The sequence below is a fragment of the Aspergillus melleus genome, assembly GCF_016097325.1.
Source record: "Aspergillus melleus strain CBS 546.65 chromosome Unknown contig7, whole genome shotgun sequence".
NCBI classification, from domain to species: Eukaryota; Fungi; Ascomycota; class Eurotiomycetes; order Eurotiales; family Aspergillaceae; genus Aspergillus; species Aspergillus melleus.
The window spans coordinates 2,118,575-2,137,149 of record NW_025763376.1 but is presented as its reverse complement, the minus strand read 5'-3'; the positions used below and the strand labels follow the sequence as shown (position 1 = coordinate 2,137,149).

Below are 18,575 nucleotides of genomic sequence, written 5' to 3'. Positions count from 1 at the left end.
CTAGGGATTCTACGGAGCCCATTAAGTCCACCTCAAATGCTTCCTGTAACACTGAACTGCTCATCGTTGTTATCGGTTGAAATAGTTGGTTAAGTTTCCGAGCATTAGGCCGTTGGCACACGTTGACATAACGGCAGATATGCACATCCGGATGAGCATCGTTCTATAAAAAAACAGGGAAGAGAAAAGGGGAAATATCGAGCAGCAGAACCCAGTGGGGTGTGCTGAGGAATAGCAATGGCATCGTCGTCAGGAACAACTGAATAGGGAAGTGCGGACTGGATGATTCCAAACCTTGCGAGCGATCTGCAAGCTGGAGTGACTGCTGTGGAGACGTCGATCTCTGTCCAGATCACTAATTAAATCTCTCAGCCAAGCTGTCGATGGAGTCGATGGAGAGTCGCTCTTCCACTCTTCCGTTCGTCCCGACCAACTTTTGCCGTCGTTTCTCTCCCTGATCCTCCACCAATGCGTGGTATTTGGAAGTCTCGGTCGGCTATCATGCGGCTGTTTGCTATGATTTCTCATCATGCCGAATTGTCCCCCCCCGAGGATGATTCAACGACAGTTTGGCAGGTCTTTGTGATGATCAGGATCAAGTCGCTCTCTGTACTCCGTAGGATCATCTCAGAACCAACCAACAACAAACAATCCTCGGGTACCTGCCTCTACCGGCCTTACAGGGTCGCTGTCCACCCAGTGACTTGAGTGGACCACCCCGAGGGTCTCCGTAAGTAGGTCCATGTCGATGACTGATGAACTTCGATGGACCCTACGGAGTACATGGTGTGCGGGCTACCGGGGGTAGGCCTTCGGACTAAGGAAAAGCCTAGTAGTACCCCGATTGGTGAGTTGTGGGTTTTTCTTTATCTCCTTTCCAACCCAATTATATTATTCGAAATGTCGTGACGCGCTAATTTGCTATGTACAGTGCACCCACTTTCAGAGACCCCGAGTCTCCAGTTCTCCTGACAGATCATCTGTGCAATCTCAAGAAGCCGGGCTGGGTGGCAAGTCCCCTGTGAACCAGTCACTTGCACTGCCGCCCAGTTCGAACTCGAGACTCCCTCCGTCGGCAAAAATGTCGTCCCAGGTGAGCCAGTTCTTCTTCCAGTCTTTCCCGTTGACCCGGAGTCGCTGCACATGGATGTTGGTGTCACCATTTCCATCGCCGCCTTTGGCGGTGACATTCAGCTTCTTGTCATCTCCGAGATCGATCGTCAGGGACTCGAACCAGGGTGAGTGGATTAGGAATGTCGTCTGGCCGGTGATGGGATACAAGCCAATCATGTTCCACAGAAGCCATGTTTGCATTGCTCCAGCGTCGCTGTTTCCTGGGAGTCCATTCCGACCCGTATGGTAGTAAGTCTTTGCGACGTGGCGGGAACGGACAACCGACAAGTCCTGTCGATCGACATAATTGTACAGATACGGGATATTAAACATGCTGGGCGAAAAAGTCAGTCTATCAGCTGTCTCCATCAAGATCGGATTCCTTCCAGCCGGTCGGAGTGTTCTAGAACCAATCGCTCAGTAGGGGAAAATGCTTACGGTTCGTTCGTGGAGTCGAAGATAATTCCACTGGAGCCACTGGCACCCTCGGTGAACATGGTATCCAATCGTTTTACGACGGTCTCAGACCCTCCCATCAACTGGACCATCTTTTTCATATCATGGACGCTAGCCCAGGAGTACGCCCACGAGTTGGCCTCGTAGTAAGGGTCGCCCCAGTAGCCGCTATCTCCCAAAGGATCGGTCTCGATGAACCCATTTTGATCGCGCGGGACAACGAAACCCGAGAATCCCAAGGAGGTCGCGTTGGGGTTCCAGTGGTTCTGCCAATTCCGGGACCGATTGAGATATTTCTCAGCATCCTCGTCCTTTCTGAGTCCCAAGGCGACTTGGTGCACACCGAAATCGTTGCAGGAATACTCGACGGCCCTCGTGACGGCGCGGGTATACTTTGGCGTGATGAAGCCGAGATTCTTCCAGTCTGCCAAGGCCCCTCGGCCTTCTTTTGTTGAGGAATCTGGTGCCATCGAGTCGACCGGGTCGTTGGGTGGGACCACTTCTGCGTCCTTGACCATGGCCCGGTACCCATCGTCCCAGTTCACGGCACCGCGGACGCCCTTGACATAGGCGTCGGCCAGGATATTGTCCGCATTGGAGCCGCCCTGGGTTCGGCCGTTGTAGTTGGACGAACGGGCGTCCGGAAGGAAGCCGTCGTTACGCCAGATGTCAATGAGAGATCGAATCTGTTCTTCATATGCCTCGGGCTGCAGGACTTGCATCAGCGCCGTGGAACAGCGGAAAAGGTCCTACCGTCAATGATTAGCATCGGAAATGTCATGGAGCCTCATGGTTGGTCTCAGAGTGCTTACCCAGTAAGTGAAAATGTCCTGATAGTATGGCTCGGACGAGGTCCAACCGGGGTTCTCCCCAGTTTGGTTGGTTGGGATCAAATGCATAAAGTACAAGGAGGTATAGAGCAAGGTGAGACTCGTCTGGTTGTTGTTTGACGTGGTGACTTTGGACAAGACCTCCGAATCCCACTCCGACTTGGCGTCCTTGACGACGGTATCTAGGTCAGTTCCATCTGGGATCTCATCTTGCACGTGCTTGCAAGCCTTTTCGGTGGAGATCCACGAAATCCCAACACGCGAGGTCACCTTGGAGTCCTGAAAAGAGAACACGCTTCCAATTCGAGTCGAACCCTCCGAGGACGTCGCGGACCCGTTTGTTTGCTCAACGCTACCCCCTGCATCAGTCCCGACATAGGTCTTGTTCCTGATAGGAGCATTGTCAAAGTAACCGCCTAGTTGCTCGACAGTCAGTTCAGATGAAAATCGGCCCGCCAGATGCAGGAACAGGATGGCTCAAGAAACTCACAGAAGTAAATGGACCAATCAGGCGAACGGTTCCATCCGTTATCATACACACCGTGACCTTCATAGTGGCCGTCATGGAATACAGTGATATTTCCTCCCTTATACCCCTGACCCAGGCCCTGGCCTCGAAAGGAGGGCAGCACATGTGAGACGTCGACCAGGACATTTCCCTGGGATCCCTCGGGGAAGGTATACTGGTAGATACCGGCATGGGCAGAAGCACTCAGCTCGACTACAGTTCCATCCGAGGTTTGAGCCTTATAATAGCCCACGGACGCCTCGTCTGTGCCGGATCGGGCAACTGTCTTATTTGACAGCGGGTTGGTGACATTGCCAATCAATGGCAACTGCGCCACCGTGCCATACTTTGGGGCGCCTCCCGTGCCTTGCTCGTGCATCAGACTGAACCCGGAGAACTCGCCATTGGGCAGGTATCCGGAATAAGCATCCGTTCCCTTGATGTATAAGTCTGGACCCAGTTTGACCATGCCAAATGGACGAGCAACTCCAGGGAAGTTATTGCCGCCACCCTCGGAGCCCAAACTTTGTTGTCGAGTGATGTTAATATACAAGCTTGGTGGCACAGACCATCCTCTGGATACTAGGGGGTGGAAACTCACAAAAGATCAACATGGGAGGTCAAATCGGCGGCCCAGACTATCGGTCTCACCAATGTGAGCACCAAGATGGCGGCACACAACGCCATGGCTAGGAAGACAAAACCTGGAACGAGAGTCGTTAGGATCGCCAGGTTGAAGAAACAGCCACGAGGTTGCTTGAAACTTCGGGAGGTAGAAGGGGAGATCTTGTCCTACAATCAAAAAGCAGATGAAAACAGCAACAGCGACAGCGTGCAACAAAGCAGCTTTTCTAGTTGACATGCAATGATCCAAATCTGCCAGAAGAAAGAAAACCGGGAAAATCTTTTTTTTGAATGCAAACGAGCGTAAGTGCCCGCTTTCTTTCGCGCGGGGCAGTTGGACCATGAGACCGGATGGTGAATAACGAATGGACGAGATCATGGGAGGGGTCACTCCATGCTCAGGCGTAGGGAGCGTATAGGCTTAGGCCACTCGGTGCAAGGGAAGGTCGCACATGGTGAGATCACAGGTGGATGGGACAGAACATCGTCTTTAATGATCTAATCTAGCCTACGGAAATCGGGTCGATCAGACAGACAGGGGGACAGACAGACCCAAAGGGGGGGAAGAGAGGGGTGATGGTGGGACTAAGGGACTAACAAGATTAAGCATGATTGAGAAGTGAGGACAATTAGACCAATTTAGGGCTTGCGAATAGGCAGGGAATACAGAGATGATAGTGGGTCAAGTGCGATATGGGCATGGACATGTACCTATTTCCATGCATGCAACCCATCCATGGATCGGTTATTTCCAACAAAAAGGAAGAGGCACCAGGTTACTCAAGAAGCCCTTTCTCTATAGTTACATTCGATGGCTGATGCCAGACTCGAACTAGCTAGTCCCCTTGAGTACAGGGCCCTCGATCCTGTCGAATCCTGTCGAATCCTGTCGCCAGGCTCAAGCCCTGTCTGCGTTACCGTTGCAGTTACACAAGAGTGCGCAGAGAAGCATTCCAGCCGTTTCTTGTCGCTGGCGCTATTTAGTCGGAATGCTGATAGGATGCATACCAAGCCAGGGGGGAGAAAGAGACAAAGAAAAAAGGACAACATTCTCAAAGGTGGGGGGAGTCCAGTCTACAAGATACCGAGTCTCAATTCCCATTTCACAGAAATCAGACCAAGCTAACTAATTAGTAGGTAAGTGATGAGTCGGTATGTCGGTTTTCTCCCTACATCACACAGCATCGAGTCAACAACGCATGTGCCCCTTTTAGCTCTCGACTTATCGTGCCGCATGAAAATCAATAACCACATAGATAAGTCCTTCATGCACACTTCATGCACAAGCAAACCAGCAAATCATCGTCCGCAAATAGTGCATCCCCCCTCGCAACAAGCCTTCAGAGCCAGTCAACCGCCCACATGTGGCCCCCGAATCAAGAATCACGAAGATGCAAGAATTAGAGTGTCTGTTGCAGAGCGGATCATGCATTCTTCGGGAGTGCGTGCGGACTTGGGTTCCCCTGATAATCACCAATGATCCACCCACATGCTCCGTCGATCATCGGCCGAGGGTTAGCCTGTTAGGTCATGTGATTGGATGGTCAGGTGAGCTGGGTCATTCTTTTGTTTATTTATTTATTTTTATTTGCAAGTTATAGCAGAATACTGACTCTAAGCCCTTGAGATTGTTGCGTATGAAGGTGAAATGGAGAGGAAAGTAGGGTTGTGGTGGACTTGCCGACCATCGAGTTCACCAGGTATATATCTTGGCAGTGAATGTCGTGGATAGTATGACCTGGTGAAGATATATAGTTTGTACTGGGTATGTACCCGTGGACTGTCCGGATGGTTCATTCCAGGTTATGACTGTAGGGCTGGCTGTCTGCCTGAATCGCCGATAGGTATAGTATCCCTGGCTTCGACTTCGTTGCAGGTCCCATACTTCGAGTGCGTTCATGTCTTGTAGTCAGGTGGTAAAATACCCTGGTCTGTTTCGGACATCATGGCGCAAGGGGCAGCCTTATTGAAATTGACCTAGCACGCTCTGATCATAAGGCAGTATGCATTTTCCTGTTCTTCACAGATGTGTTATCTTTTTCAAACCTGAGGTGTCGATGGCCTGCCTGATTCAGGCACGCTGCAACACGTGCTTCACAGCCTGATGAGTCAGCACATACTGGCGATGGCAGACCATCAACAACTTCGTCTCGTCAACATCAGCCATTCGATCCTTGAGTGAAGTGCTTCTATGAATTCTACTGTCGCTACGACATTTTACATACAGATCTTCCCAGGTCCTGGAAATCCCTGTTTCTTGCGCATCCCGGCCATCCCTAGCAGACCGCCACGCGCCGTGGAAGCCATGGAACAACCCAGTAGGGCTCTTGCCTAGTCCTTATCCTGATCGAACCTGCACACTGCAAAGAATACACCCGTTTTTATGCAGAATCAAATGCAGGGAGAGCAAGCTCATCTTCCCCTCTCCTTGCTGAAGGAGATCCTTCGCTCTCTGCCCACGTCATAACCCCGCACTATCTGTGCTACCGATGAACTGTTCCTCGGTAACGCAGTGCGGATACCATCAAGCTATAGACATTTTATAGGAACATTGAGACAATGGAGTTGCATTTCCCTGCTTGCACGATAGCGTACCCTGAAATCAAGGATCCATTCTGAATAGCTAGCAGGAAAACAAGATAAATGGCCGGTTTCACGCTTCAAGACCCCGGGACCCGAGAACTAACCGGCGGCGACCTCCTTGCACAATCGCTCAGGAATATCGGTGTGGAGGTCGCGTTCGGGCTGCACGGAGGCCATCTGGATGCGTTTCTCATGGGATGCGAGTTCTCGGGCATCCGGCTTATCGATACGCGTCATGAAACGGTCGCCGTTCAAGCGGCAGAGGCGTACGCGACACTGACCTCTAAGATTGGGGTGTGTTTTGTGACGGCTAATAGCGGGTGAGAGGACCCGCAGATATCCTACTCTTGACTTTCTAGGTATGTCGTGTCACTAGCCACAGGGACTGACGAATGCAAAGGTTCTCGAATGGAATTCCTGGCCTCGCGACGGCGCTGGCCGATCGCCATCCGATCCTCTGCATCACCTCGTCTCCGCCGTTGAGAGATGCAGAGAATAACTCACTCCAAGGAGTTATCGACCAAGTGGTGGCCTCGCGGCCGCTTACCAAGTTCGCGCACCGCATGACGAACCCGGAGGATACGCCGAGGATTATCTCGTTGGCTGTGAGGACGGCGTTGTCGGGCGCTCCGGGTAGGTTCAGTGCATGTCATTCATGATTTGTAAGAAATTTTCTAATCGCAGAGTTCCTGAGCAGGACCGGTGTTGGTCGATTTTCCGATCGATGTGCTTTTCTCGCCGGTTCATCGGCCGTTGATTTCATGGGGCTCGATCTCCTCGCCGTTGGCGTTTGCGCCTGGTGCACATACCGAGGCTGTCCAGGCTGCCGCGAAGCTACTGAAGTCTGCGAAGCGACCGGTGATGATTGTTGGTACGGGGGTCAAGTCAGAGCAGGTATGTGACTTTGGATGTGCTTTTTGGGTTCTGTCAAGACTAACGGAGCGGCTGCTAGGCTGGAAACCAGGTCGTAGAGTTCTCAATGAACAGCGGTATTCCTATTTTCCATTCGCCGAAATCTAGAATGCCTGCTGTGCCGGCTTCAAGTACATTTTATGGCGGCTCCGCCGGCAAACTCGCTCTACTTGATGGTCCTAAACCAGATCTCGTGCTGCTCCTGGGTGCAAGAACTGGGATGTTTCTCGGATTGCGCAGCGGCGCCATCATTCCTGGGGAAAACTGCAAACTGGTGCAAGTCGACGTGGACGGCGGCGAAATAGGCAGGACGCTCCCTGTTGATCTGGGTGTTGTTTCTGACGTAGGCCAATTCCTGGCCGCGCTTAACGCCAATTTCGACTTCTTGTCCTCCAATATTGATTCAGATTGGATCCAAAAAACACTATCCCTGAAGAGTTTGCCATCTCCCTTTGAAACTGAGCCCCAGGTACAGCCTTCCGGGCGGCTCCACCCGTACCACGCCCTTAAGCATGTGTTCTCGTCCATCGAGCAAGATAGCATCGTCATTCTGGACGGCGGCGAGGCTTCCGGGTGGGCCAGCGATGTGGTCCATCTCTGTGCACCTAGCGCTGTTTTGACTTCGACAGGAAACCTCGGATTCCTAGGGAACGGATTCGGGTACGCCCTAGGAGCCGCCATCGCAGTGCCTCATCGCAGAATCGTCATGATACACGGTGACGGCTCAGCCGGGTTTCATTTCATGGAACTCGATACTTTCAAGCGCATGAATCTGAATATATTGACAGTGGTGGTCAACAACTACTGCTGGGGCATGAGCTCGAACGGCCAGCAGCTGGTATATGGCAGCAAGAACCCAGCCCGACCTGTTAGCTCGTTGAGCCCCGTGGCGGAGTATGACCTTGTTGCGAAGGCTTTGGGAAATGCCAGTGCCAAGCTGGAGAAGATTGATGATATTGCGGAGACGGTGAAGAGACTACAGAAGGAGGAGGGCCCTAGCTGCGTGAATCTGATCGTGGATGATAAGCCGATTCATCCGATGACGACGGCGATGGTCGGACAGACGGATGATCCGGGGATGGTAGTGGTGCCTTACTATGATAATGTTCCGAGGGCGCACTATAAGCTTTGAGATTGTATGTAGTTGGTGTATTTCCCTTCAAATGTGAAGATATAGCCGTCGGTTCAACTCGCCATCTCTATCGCTAGCTGTGGTATTCAAGTTAGTCTGGGTGAAGCTTGTTGAGATGAGCAACCTTCTGTTGAGCGTTAAATCCAGCATGTTCCCCCTCTTGAGGAGATACGTCACACGAGCTGTAATCCATTGGCCAGCAAACCCATTAAACCGAGGTACGAGCAGGCAGAAGATGGAGAGAGTGACTAGATTCCCCCGCATTTGTGCCAACATTTGAGAATCTCCCTTCAGCAACATCATATAGTCGCAGTCAAGATCCAGTCAAACACCAAAAAGCCACGATGAAAGCCGCCCGATACTACGCCTCCAGGGATATTCGCATCGAAGAGATCCCTCTTCCATCACCATCCCCGGAACAAGTCCTCGTCGCGGTCGAATGGTGCGGGATCTGCGGCAGCGACCTGAACGAATATCTCGTTGGTAAGCTCTCTATTTCACCCCATCCCATCATTCACAGTGTTATCTAATATGAGAGATGCAGGACCCATCGCAATCCCCAGCCCTCAACGAGGCCCACATCCTCTGACGCAGGAAACACTACCTGTAACAATGGGCCACGAAATCAGCGGCCGAATCATTCAAGCGCCACCAAGCACCCCTCTCACTGCGGGACAGAAAGTAGTCCTCGACCCACGCCTCTACTGCTCTAGCTGCACGCCATGCAGCAAATCAGCAACCAACTGCTGCCGATCCGTCGGCTTCATGGGCCTCTCGGGTGGCGGCGGCGGCCTGGCCAGCACGGTCGCCGTGTCGCCGTCCAGCGTGCATGTCTTGCCCGACGACGTCGATCTCGCAACCGCGGCCCTGATCGAGCCGTTAGCGGTGGCGTGGCATGCCGTGCGACTGTCCGGGCTTCATAACAACGGCCAGGAGCCCGATTCGCATGTCAAGTCAACGCCCGTTTTGATTGTGGGCGGAGGCCCCGTCGGCGTGGCTGTTGCGTTTGTGCTGCGGGCGAGGGGAGCGGAGAGGGTGGTCGTGTCGGAGCCGGCGGCGAAAAGACGGGAAGCGTTTAATGGCCTCGTGCAGACGGTTTTGGATCCGACGAGCGAGGACGTGGTGAGTCGGTGTCGGGAGGCGAGTTCGGACGGCGAAGGCGTCGGCATCGTGTTTGATTGCGCGGGCGCCCAGTCTGGGATGGACGCCGCGTGCCAGGCGCTTAGGTTCGCAGGGAAGTATGTGAATCTGGCGATTGCGAAGGTGCCGGTGAGTACATATGCGGTTACACTGTGGCCACTTGTTCGCATCACATCATATCATTCCATATCATATTCTCCGTCCGGGGGAGAGCGGATTCCGACTGGCCTCGGACCGGGGAAAAGGAACGGGAAACGGGATAGACAAGAAAGAAAGAAAAAGTGGCTGACTGGCTGACGCCTTGATTGGCTCAAGATTACCATCCCTGTTCTCAAGTTTCTGCTAAAGGAGCTTACATACAAAGCGTCCTTGGCGTATGACGAACGAGATTTCCAAGAGGTGGTAGCTGCTTTTGTCGTCGGTGAGTGTCACTCTAAATGCGGTTACGTCCGGACCAGAACGTGCTTATGCAAGATACCAGGTCAATTGGCAGGCATTGAACGCATGATAACGAGAAAAGTGAGGCTGGAGGAGATTGTTGAGAAGGGGTTTGAGGAGCTGGCGAATCCGAATGATCATATCAAGGTGATGGCGACACCGAGGGGAGGAAGAGAGGGGATAAGCAGGGATTGAGGACTGGTTAGAAGAGAAATATCTGCGGATGAAGGTGTGAGACAAGGTTAATTAATTGATTAGTACAGATTGGTCGGACTAGGAATATCATTGCAGGGCGACAGGCCAAAGACGTTGAGGGTTGCGCAGGTCACATGCATCGAGGCCATTTTGACCGCCTCCAAGAAGGAATGGATTTTCTCTTTCTCATCCACTTCAATGCAACCAACAGCCCATATTCTGGCAATCGTTGCAGCACCGATATCCCTCTTTCATCATTATTGTCGGAATGTGGACTCTCCGTGGCAATGGGGATGGACGAGAAAAATTAATCCTGGCATGATCGCCCTATATCGCAGCCACCGACAGCTGCCCAGTCAAAAGGACCGGAAACGATGCTCTTAGCGGCGCATTAGTGACCGCCGTTCAGTGGACGGAAAAATCCATCTCCTCACGACTGCGATAATTTCTCCGTCCGTATCCACCCCCCGGAATCGAAAGAAGCATTGCCGAGTCGGTGTCCTCCCACGGCGTTGCTAGATTCAGCACAGGGCGCCGAGAGAGAGCAAAAGAAACTGGGGTCACCCTTTGCTGTCCCCAATAAGTGTTCCCCATCTTTACGATCGTCATTCATCCGGTCTCCGGCCCATCGGAAATAGTGATGACGGATGGGGCTCGTCTGGAGGAAGGAATGGATGGGTTGGGGTAGGATTTATGGGGGGAGGAAAAAGAAATAAATAGGGCCTGTGTCTGGGGAAGATGCCCCAGTTTCTTTCCCTTTTTTTCTCTCCCCAGAAAGCCCTCCCTTTTGTGTACCTAGGCTAGGGGATTCTCGTCATCATGGGCTTCTTCAAGAATTATCGTGTCTATATCTTGACAACGGTGGCCTATTCGGGGTCTCTGCTTTTCGGTTCGTCGTGTCTTGTTCTGAACCGATATATGTTATTATTGGCTAATGTGGAATGTTTTTCTAGGATATGACACCGGTGTCATGGGTAGTGTCCTGGCCATGGACAGTTTCAAACGGGATTTCGGGTTGCCTCTCGACTCCGACGGGTTCGAGTCGTCGTCCAATGCTCAGGTCTCCTCCAATGTCGTGTCGCTGTTGACGGCGGGCTGTTTCTTCGGTGCCATCGCTGCTGCTTTCCTCAACGACCGTCTGGGACGTCGTTACTCGCTGATGATATTTACCATGGTTTTCCTGGTCGGAGCTGCGCTGCAAGTCGGTGCGCACCATGAAATCGGGCTGATCTATGCCGGTCGTGTGGTGGCGGGTCTGGGCATTGGTGGAATGTCTAGCATTACCCCTGTCTACGTGGGCGAGAACGCTCCTCCCGAGACCCGTGGTCGTATTGCCGGCATGTTTCAGGAATTCTTGGTCATCGGAAGCACCTTCGCCTACTGGCTGGACTACGGCGTTGCCCTGCGGGTGCCCTCCAGTACCAAGCAGTGGCGTATTCCGGTCTCAATCCAGCTCATTCCCGGCGGTCTCATGCTGATCGGCCTGTTCTTCCTAAAGGAGTCTCCCCGCTGGCTGACGGGCAAGGGCCGCCACGAGGAGGCCCTGCAGTCGCTCGCGTACATCCGGAATGAGTCGCCCAATGAGGCAGGCGTTCAGAAAGAGATTGCCGAGATTCGCGCGTCCATCGCAGAAGAGAACGCCGCCACGGAGGGTCTTACCTACAAGGAGTTCCTGCAGAAGAGCAACCGGAACCGCTTCCTGTTTGCCTTCGTTCTCATGCTGTGCCAGCAGTTTTCGGGCACCAACAGTATCGGATACTACGCACCCCAGATCTTCCAGACGATCGGTCTCAGTGCCACTAACTCCTCTTTGTTTGCTACGGGTGTCTACGGAACGGTGAAGGTCGTCGCCACGGCCATCTTCCTGTTTATTGGAATCGACCGATGGGGTCGGAAAAAGAGTCTCCTGGGTGGCTCCGCCTGGATGGCCAGCATGATGTTTATCATCGGCGCTGTCTTAGCCACAAACCCCCCTGACCCGGACAAGGCTGGCTCGGGTGTCTCAAAGGCCTCCATTGCCATGGTCGTGATGATCTATTTTTACGTGATCGGATACAGTTTCTCCTGGGGTCCCACTCCATGGGTGTACATGAGTGAGGTAAGATGCTCCTGTCTTATATCCCTGACCGCTCCGATATCAGCCTTCTTCCTTATGTGTCCTTAAGCCCCCACACTCTCAATAAATTTGTCCACTGACTGAGGTGTCAATAGATTTTCCCCACCCGCTTACGAGCGTACGGAGTTGGTCTCGGAGCCACCTCGCAGTGGCTTTTCAACTTCGTCATTACCGAAGTGACCCCTCATGCAATCCACAACACGGGCTGGCGAACCTTCCTCATGTTCGGTATTTTCTGCCTGGCCATGGGTGTCTTTGTGTTCTTCTTTGCCAAGGAAACCAAGGGCCGAACCCTGGAGGAAATGGATGTCCTCTTTGGCGTTGTGGACGAGGCTGACCGGCGCGCGGCGGTGGAACATACTCTGAACAAGGGGGTGACCACTCATATTGAGCGTACGGATGAGGAGAACAGCCCTGTTACTTCCGTGAATGTTGCTCCTGGCGAGCAGGACAAGCACTAGGCAGAGTCCTATGTGTGTTTGTCTGTGGTGACGTTAAATGATTGTATCATGACTTTATACTCTGGAAGACTTGGGATAAATGTGAATTAGATGGCCGAGAGGTTAGATACGGTATGCTAGAGCGTTAGATGATATGCACATAAATTCAACGGTTTCTGAGTCTGGGGTTTCACAACGCGGAGACAAGGCCCTTTAGTGGAGATGAAAATCGTGGCACTGCATTTCCTGTGCGAGGTCGAACGTCCTTCCTTTTACCACTCGGCTAAACATCATCATTTCCAAATCTTAATCACTTCACATATACCTCTCTGTTGACAATCGCCTACGTTTAGTGACCTTGCCCCTAGCCAACAGGGAGACCATCGCATAACCCTCGCATTCTAGGTCACTCTGGACCATTCTTTTCTTGCTTTAAGCTATTGCTGTTCTTCATTGCTCTCCCTAACAATTTCATCATGATTTCTCATATTTGGCTTCTTCTCTTTGCGTTCTTCCTGGGTACTATTGTCGATGGACGCTCGTCTATAGTCGTTGGCACGAAGAGAAATGATTGTACCCTTCCCAGTCTGACCGATGCGACGTTTGATCAGCTCCATGGTGGCTTGGAGAATGGGTGCTTCACGAGTGTGGATTTGGTCAATGTATGTTGTTCCTCGTGCCTATATCGTTGTGATGTGGGGTTTATACTTGGACATACATCGAACTGACGATATCAGGCGTACATTCAACGAATCAACGACGTGAACTCCACCCTCCACGCAGTTCTGGAAGTAAACCCCGACGCCCTGAAAATTGCCGAGCAGTTGGATCAGGAGAGAGAGGGGGGTCATCTCCGTGGGTATGTCTTCTACCTTCCGTTTGATGGAACAATGGCTTATTGTTGACGGTGTATAGACCTCTTCATGGGCTACCGGTTCTCGTGAAAGATAATATCGGAACGCGTGATAAGATGCAGACGGCTGGTATGTGGTTCCTTCCTGCGGCATTGATCTTGATTCGTGTCCAGTAGACTAATGTGTTCTCTCTCTAGCTGGCTCGTACGCTCTTGTGGGAGCTGAATTGGATGACGATTCCACCGTCGTAGCTCGACTACGTGACCACGGACTGATCATTCTTGGGAAGACCAGCTTGTCGGAGTGGGCGAATGTCCGGTCGATGAATTCCTCTAACGGGTGGAACGCGCGTGGCGGTCAGACATATGCAGCTTATCATCCCAAGCAGGATCCCAATGGGAGCTCGAGTGGGAGTGCCGTGGCTACTGATTTGGCATTGGCCTTTGCAGCACTGGGGACGGAGGTGGGTTTGTTTATCTGGCTTTGCTTTCTTGTGTTTGAATGGATGACGAGGATGGATGGGTTAACCATTTCGTAGACTAGCGGGAGTATTCTCCTTCCAAGTGAAGTGAGCAATATCGTGGGCATCAAGCCCACAGTCGGTTTGACCTCTCGCCGTCTGGTCATCCCCGTCAGTCCCCGTCAAGATACGGTCGGACCCATGGCGAGGACCGTGAAAGACGCCGCGTTGTTACTGCAGGCTATGACCGGACCAGACCCCTATGACAATTATACCCTGGCCTCGCCATACGGATCCTCTCCTCCCGATTATGTCGCCGCCTGCCAGCTCTCCGGTCTACAGGGAAAGCGAATCGGCATCCCTCAGAACGTCCTAAGCACTCTAACCGGAAGCTTTACACCCATGGCCACGGCCTTCAAGGCCGCAGTGTCAGTGATGGCCCAAGCCGGCGCCGTCATTGTTCGCGACACCAACTTCACCGCATACGAGGAATACATCACGGACAGAAACACGACGCTAGCCGTCATGGCCATCGACTTCATCTCCAGTATCTCCGACTACCTCAACGACAATCTCACCACAAACCCACACAACCTCCACAACCTCTCCGACATCCGCAGCTTCACCCAGCAGGATCCCCTCGAAGAATATCCCTCCCGCGATACCCAAGTCTGGGACCTCGCCATCTCCACCGGCCTCTCAAACACATCGCCTGAATTCTGGGCCATGTATCAAAAAAGCCTCTACTACGGTGGCGAAGGCGGCTTGCTCGGCGCTCTGTCCCGTCACCAGCTTGATGCCATCATCCTGCCCACGGGCATCGCAGCCGATATTCCGGCTCTAGTCGGTGCGCCGGCCATTACGGTCCCGATGGGTGCGTTTCCGAATTCGTCGGCAATCGAGCATAATGATCGGGGTGACATGGTATTTATTGCGCCGGGGATCCCGTTCGGAATCAGCTTCTTGGGTAAGAAGTGGAGTGAGAAGGAGTTAGTTGGGATGGCGTATGCATTTGAACAGAGGACGCTGGTTAGGAAGACTTTGAAGAGGGTGGTTGAGCCGAGAGCTGAGCTGAGGGACGTTGTCGATGATAGAGAGGATGAGGATGATGATCATGAGGCTGGGGAGTGTGGTTTGTGAATTTCATTTGAAATGGACTGAACTTATATGACATAACCAAACTATAATGCTTAGGGGGGTTGGTTGTTATTTAGTATGGACAGTAGTTAGCATTTAATATTTCTCAACATATGGTTGCTATAATGCTTGGTTGATTGTCGAAATCGAACTTATTCTAGGGTTTGGCTATTTCTGGCACATCAGTGGATAAAGGTAAACTTATTACGGATAGAAGAAGAACATATAGGAATCGTTTGGTAGACATCTTCAATAGAATCCCCGCAAATGATATACTTGGGCCTTGTTGATGCCCTGATGCCTTAATGCCTGAGGTGCAACCTGCCAAGCATTTCGCCTGACTGGGATGCCTGGGGCAGCCGGTGCCTGACAGCCTCAGGCCAATCAGGACTGACTTCCCTCGCGTCGCAAAAAGGCGCGAGTTACACCTAAAGTGTCTAGCGACAAGTACCCCAGACCCCTATCTTTTCCCAAATCTGTCGGTCGCAATGATCCAATTCATCCATCATGCACTCCCCCATCCTTCCCATTTCAATCATTCCAGATAAATAACCGCCCCTTGGGTATAGGTATGGACATGGACGTCCCTAAACGCAAACCTTTACCTCTACCCAAGGACGAGGAGAATGCGACAACGACAGCGACTTCTCCGCCTCCGCCTCCGCCTACGGGGCCGGGAGCCCCGTCGCCAGGCTCAGGCCCGCAATGGTGGCAGAACGGGACCCGGCGGTGGTTCGCGCTGTCACAGCGCAAACGGACGATTATTGTCGTGGCCTTCTTTGGGTGTTTGGCGCTGATTGCGCTGGTTTTTGGACTTGCTGTTGGGTTGACGAGGAGGGGGAGTGGGTGAGTTGATCTCCTTTCTCTATACTATTTCAATTTATCCTGTTCACACTCTGTATATCCTCTATGTTCGCAACGCATCCGAACAGCCACCCATGAAATAATGCAGTTCGAATAAATTGAATACTGACAGACGCGCTTCAAACCACTCTAGACATGCAAACCTCCCTCTCCCGACCGCCCACGGCGGCCCCTACAAAGGCGACCTGACCTACTACGACCCGGCACTGGGATCCTGCGGCATCACCAGTTCCAGCTCGGACATGATATGCGCGGTCTCGCATAAATTGTTCGATGCGGCGTCGACGGGCTCGAATCCGAATGCGAATCCCCTGTGCGGACTGAAGTTGAGAGTTAAACGGGGGGAGAGTAGTGTTGATGTGATGGTTGTGGATCGGTGTAGGTTTTTTCTTCATTCCCTTTTTCCTCTTGGAAAGGACAAGAGGGAAAGACAGGCGGAAGGAAATGAAACATAACATAGCTCAAGTGCTAACGATGACAATGTAGGCGTTGGATGCGAGGCCACCGACCTGGACGTTTCTTCGGCGGTGTTTAAACGGCTCGCGGACATGGATCTCGGTCGCGTGTTGATTGAATGGGCGTGGTTGGATGAGGCGCCGGTTGACAAGACGCTGTGATGTGGCTTGCTGGTTCTAACTAATGATACTGCTGATTCTATGTACGGTGTTCATGATTAATACATGCGTGATGCATCAGGTCGTGTCTTCTCTCTTTTTCTTTTTGTCGCCCTTCTGTCTCATTCAATACTCGGGCCATTCAGGATCAACCTGTTCGCGCCAGGCACGGAATCCCCCGCGGATATCGGCGATCGTTCGCTGGCCGCTGCGATCTAACCCTGATTCTTTGAGCTTTTTGACGGCGATCTGGGAGTCGTTGCCTAGACGGCAGACAACGTAAATGGGGCCAGTCAAGTCAGAGGCGATGGGCTCTGGAAGCCATGATGGGGGAGTCGATTGTTCGCTGCCTTCGGTGCTTGTTGTGGCTGTTCCGGATAAGATGGTTGAGATGGGAACGTTGACGCTGTTGTCCAGGCTGCAGATATCATACTGGACCTTTTCGCGGACATCGATGATAGTGGGCTGCTTCTGGGGTTGAGATTCTCCCGACGACTGGGAATACAAGGTTTGGTATTCCAATGGCGAGATCCGCTCCTCCGGAGTCAATAGCGATTCTGGGTTCACGGTGCCGCAGAAGAAAACATAATCGGTAGACCCCGACTTGACAGAGTCAAGAGTGACGGTAGCCTCGGCAGAACAAACGGCACAGTTCGGTCGACGGGATCGCAATTTGATAGATCGAAACTGAGGCGCCGAGTATGCGGAGAAGATAAGCAGCGAGGGCGGCTTTGTTTCGTCAACTGCGGCAGTGATTACTTTGATTGCCTCGACCGCCTGGAGAACGCCCATCGTGCCCACAACAGGACCGATAATCCCCCCATCAGCGCAACTCAGAATACTGTTGGCCGGCGGCGGTCGGGGAAAGACACATCGGTAGCAAGGGCCTCCGGTTTTGTCGCCGACCGGTCGAGGAGGGTTATTCAACACCATGAGTTGACCCTCAGTGCGCAAGGCCGACGCCGAAACCAAGGGTTTCTCAAGAAGCACAGCGGTATCAGAGATCAAATAGCGAGTTGCCGGATTATCGGTGCAATCAAGAATCAAATCATATTTCTCGAAGATGCCTGGTGCTTCCTGAGGGGAGAGGTGCGCTCGGTGAGGGATGTATGTAGGATGGGGGTTCAACCTAAGCACACAGCCGGTCAGCTCATCCCCTTGAACGGCGCCCATGCTAAATAGGGTGGCTACTTACTCGCGCAGGTACTCGATCGCACTGTCCACCTTCAACTTCCCCACGTTCTCGCTTCGGTGCAGAACCTGACGATGCAAATTCGACGTATCAACCGTATCGCCATCGACGAGGCCTATCGTACCCACGCCCGCGCCGGCCAGATATAAGGCGGCCGGACATCCCAGACCTCCAGCTCCCACAAGCAATACTTTAGCGGCGCGCAACTTCAACTGCCCTGTATCATCAACCGAGGCCTCGTTAACGTAATGTTCAAAGTGCTAGCTTGACCTCAACCAACCTTGCAATCCCAGCTGCGGAACAATCATCTGTCTCCCATAGCGCCGATACTCCTCGCCCAACAGTGGCCATTTCCTGTTCTCATTCCGAGTGGTGGCAGCCTCCTGCGCCCTGGTTGTCGAGGCTGCCTGCTCCGCATTCTCCAGGTCGCGTTTCAAACCCGCCAGCTGGGTTTCCGTAGCGGCAATCTGAGCGCGCAGCGAGGCGCATCTGTCTTCTAGACTATCCATAGGAATATTGAAAAGAACGAGTCCCTGAAAGATGACCAAAACGCCGTACACACGACCTGGGAGGATGATCGAAAGGTGGGAGAAAAAGACCCCGCGCGAGCAATCTTATCGCGATGGCGCTAGTCCGTTTTTGTCCGGAGAGCACGTCGACACGTGAGAGTCACCTGATCAGCGCCTCCGTGGAAATAAATCGATTGGGACGTCTGGTATTGAAAGTTTCACTGGGCCTTCTTGTGAAACACAAATTACGCCGCCCCGAAAGTCACGAGGATCCGATTTATCCTCTCACTTTCTGACGTGCGGCTGGCCAGAACTTCGTCACTATCTGCCATTCTTCCTATGCAGGGGCTTCACTCCGCCCGGGACTGTGGGCCTATGGTTTCGGTTTGACCGGAAGAATCTCAACCAGTCAAGTAGCATGAAAAAGCAACGCAGGATTAATATTTCGAGGATTTGGC

At 52.6% G+C, this 18,575-nt stretch overlaps 8 protein-coding genes across 8 annotated transcripts; 6 read left to right on the top strand and 2 right to left on the bottom strand.

The window, feature by feature from the left end:
* Positions 1 to 990: 990 nt before the first annotated feature.
* On the bottom strand, positions 991 to 3,594 carry LDX57_011669 (alpha-1,2-mannosidase family protein; the record flags this gene model as incomplete). Its single annotated transcript, XM_046093412.1, has 5 exons — positions 991 to 1,447; positions 1,552 to 2,318; positions 2,382 to 2,815; positions 2,890 to 3,431; positions 3,509 to 3,594. The coding sequence occupies 5 exons, from the start codon at positions 3,592 to 3,594 to the stop codon at positions 991 to 993; spliced, it is 2,286 nt and encodes a 761-aa protein (XP_045949390.1).
* Positions 3,595 to 7,135: 3,541 nt separating this feature from the next.
* On the top strand, positions 7,136 to 8,158 carry LDX57_011668 (uncharacterized protein; the record flags this gene model as incomplete). Its single annotated transcript, XM_046093411.1, has 1 exon — positions 7,136 to 8,158. One exon carries the CDS (start codon positions 7,136 to 7,138, stop codon positions 8,156 to 8,158), a length of 1,023 nt encoding a protein of 340 aa, XP_045949389.1.
* A 344-nt stretch (positions 8,159 to 8,502) lies between these two features.
* On the top strand, positions 8,503 to 8,688 carry LDX57_011667 (uncharacterized protein; the record flags this gene model as incomplete). The annotated part of the gene is made up of 1 exon (XM_046093410.1): positions 8,503 to 8,688. The coding sequence occupies one exon, from the start codon at positions 8,503 to 8,505 to the stop codon at positions 8,686 to 8,688; it is 186 nt and encodes a 61-aa protein (XP_045949388.1).
* An 82-nt stretch (positions 8,689 to 8,770) lies between these two features.
* LDX57_011666 (uncharacterized protein) lies at positions 8,771 to 9,595 on the top strand (the record flags this gene model as incomplete). Its single annotated transcript, XM_046093409.1, has 1 exon — positions 8,771 to 9,595. One exon carries the CDS (start codon positions 8,771 to 8,773, stop codon positions 9,593 to 9,595), a length of 825 nt encoding a protein of 274 aa, XP_045949387.1.
* Positions 9,596 to 10,750: 1,155 nt separating this feature from the next.
* LDX57_011665 (sugar porter family MFS transporter) lies at positions 10,751 to 12,508 on the top strand (the record flags this gene model as incomplete). Its single annotated transcript, XM_046093408.1, has 3 exons — positions 10,751 to 10,820; positions 10,885 to 12,029; positions 12,143 to 12,508. The coding sequence occupies 3 exons, from the start codon at positions 10,751 to 10,753 to the stop codon at positions 12,506 to 12,508; spliced, it is 1,581 nt and encodes a 526-aa protein (XP_045949386.1).
* Positions 12,509 to 12,963: 455 nt separating this feature from the next.
* LDX57_011664 (putative amidase) lies at positions 12,964 to 14,941 on the top strand (the record flags this gene model as incomplete). Its single annotated transcript, XM_046093407.1, has 5 exons — positions 12,964 to 13,149; positions 13,225 to 13,346; positions 13,403 to 13,470; positions 13,539 to 13,804; positions 13,880 to 14,941. 5 exons carry the CDS (start codon positions 12,964 to 12,966, stop codon positions 14,939 to 14,941), a joined length of 1,704 nt encoding a protein of 567 aa, XP_045949385.1.
* A 568-nt stretch (positions 14,942 to 15,509) lies between these two features.
* Positions 15,510 to 16,419, top strand: LDX57_011663 (RlpA-like double-psi beta-barrel domain-containing protein; the record flags this gene model as incomplete). Its single annotated transcript, XM_046093406.1, has 3 exons — positions 15,510 to 15,784; positions 15,936 to 16,180; positions 16,289 to 16,419. The coding sequence occupies 3 exons, from the start codon at positions 15,510 to 15,512 to the stop codon at positions 16,417 to 16,419; spliced, it is 651 nt and encodes a 216-aa protein (XP_045949384.1).
* Positions 16,420 to 16,542: 123 nt separating this feature from the next.
* UBA4 (HesA/MoeB/ThiF family protein) lies at positions 16,543 to 18,117 on the bottom strand (the record flags this gene model as incomplete). Its single annotated transcript, XM_046093405.1, has 3 exons — positions 16,543 to 17,545; positions 17,612 to 17,825; positions 17,889 to 18,117. The coding sequence occupies 3 exons, from the start codon at positions 18,115 to 18,117 to the stop codon at positions 16,543 to 16,545; spliced, it is 1,446 nt and encodes a 481-aa protein (XP_045949383.1).
* Between the last annotated feature and the right edge of the window lie 458 nt (positions 18,118 to 18,575).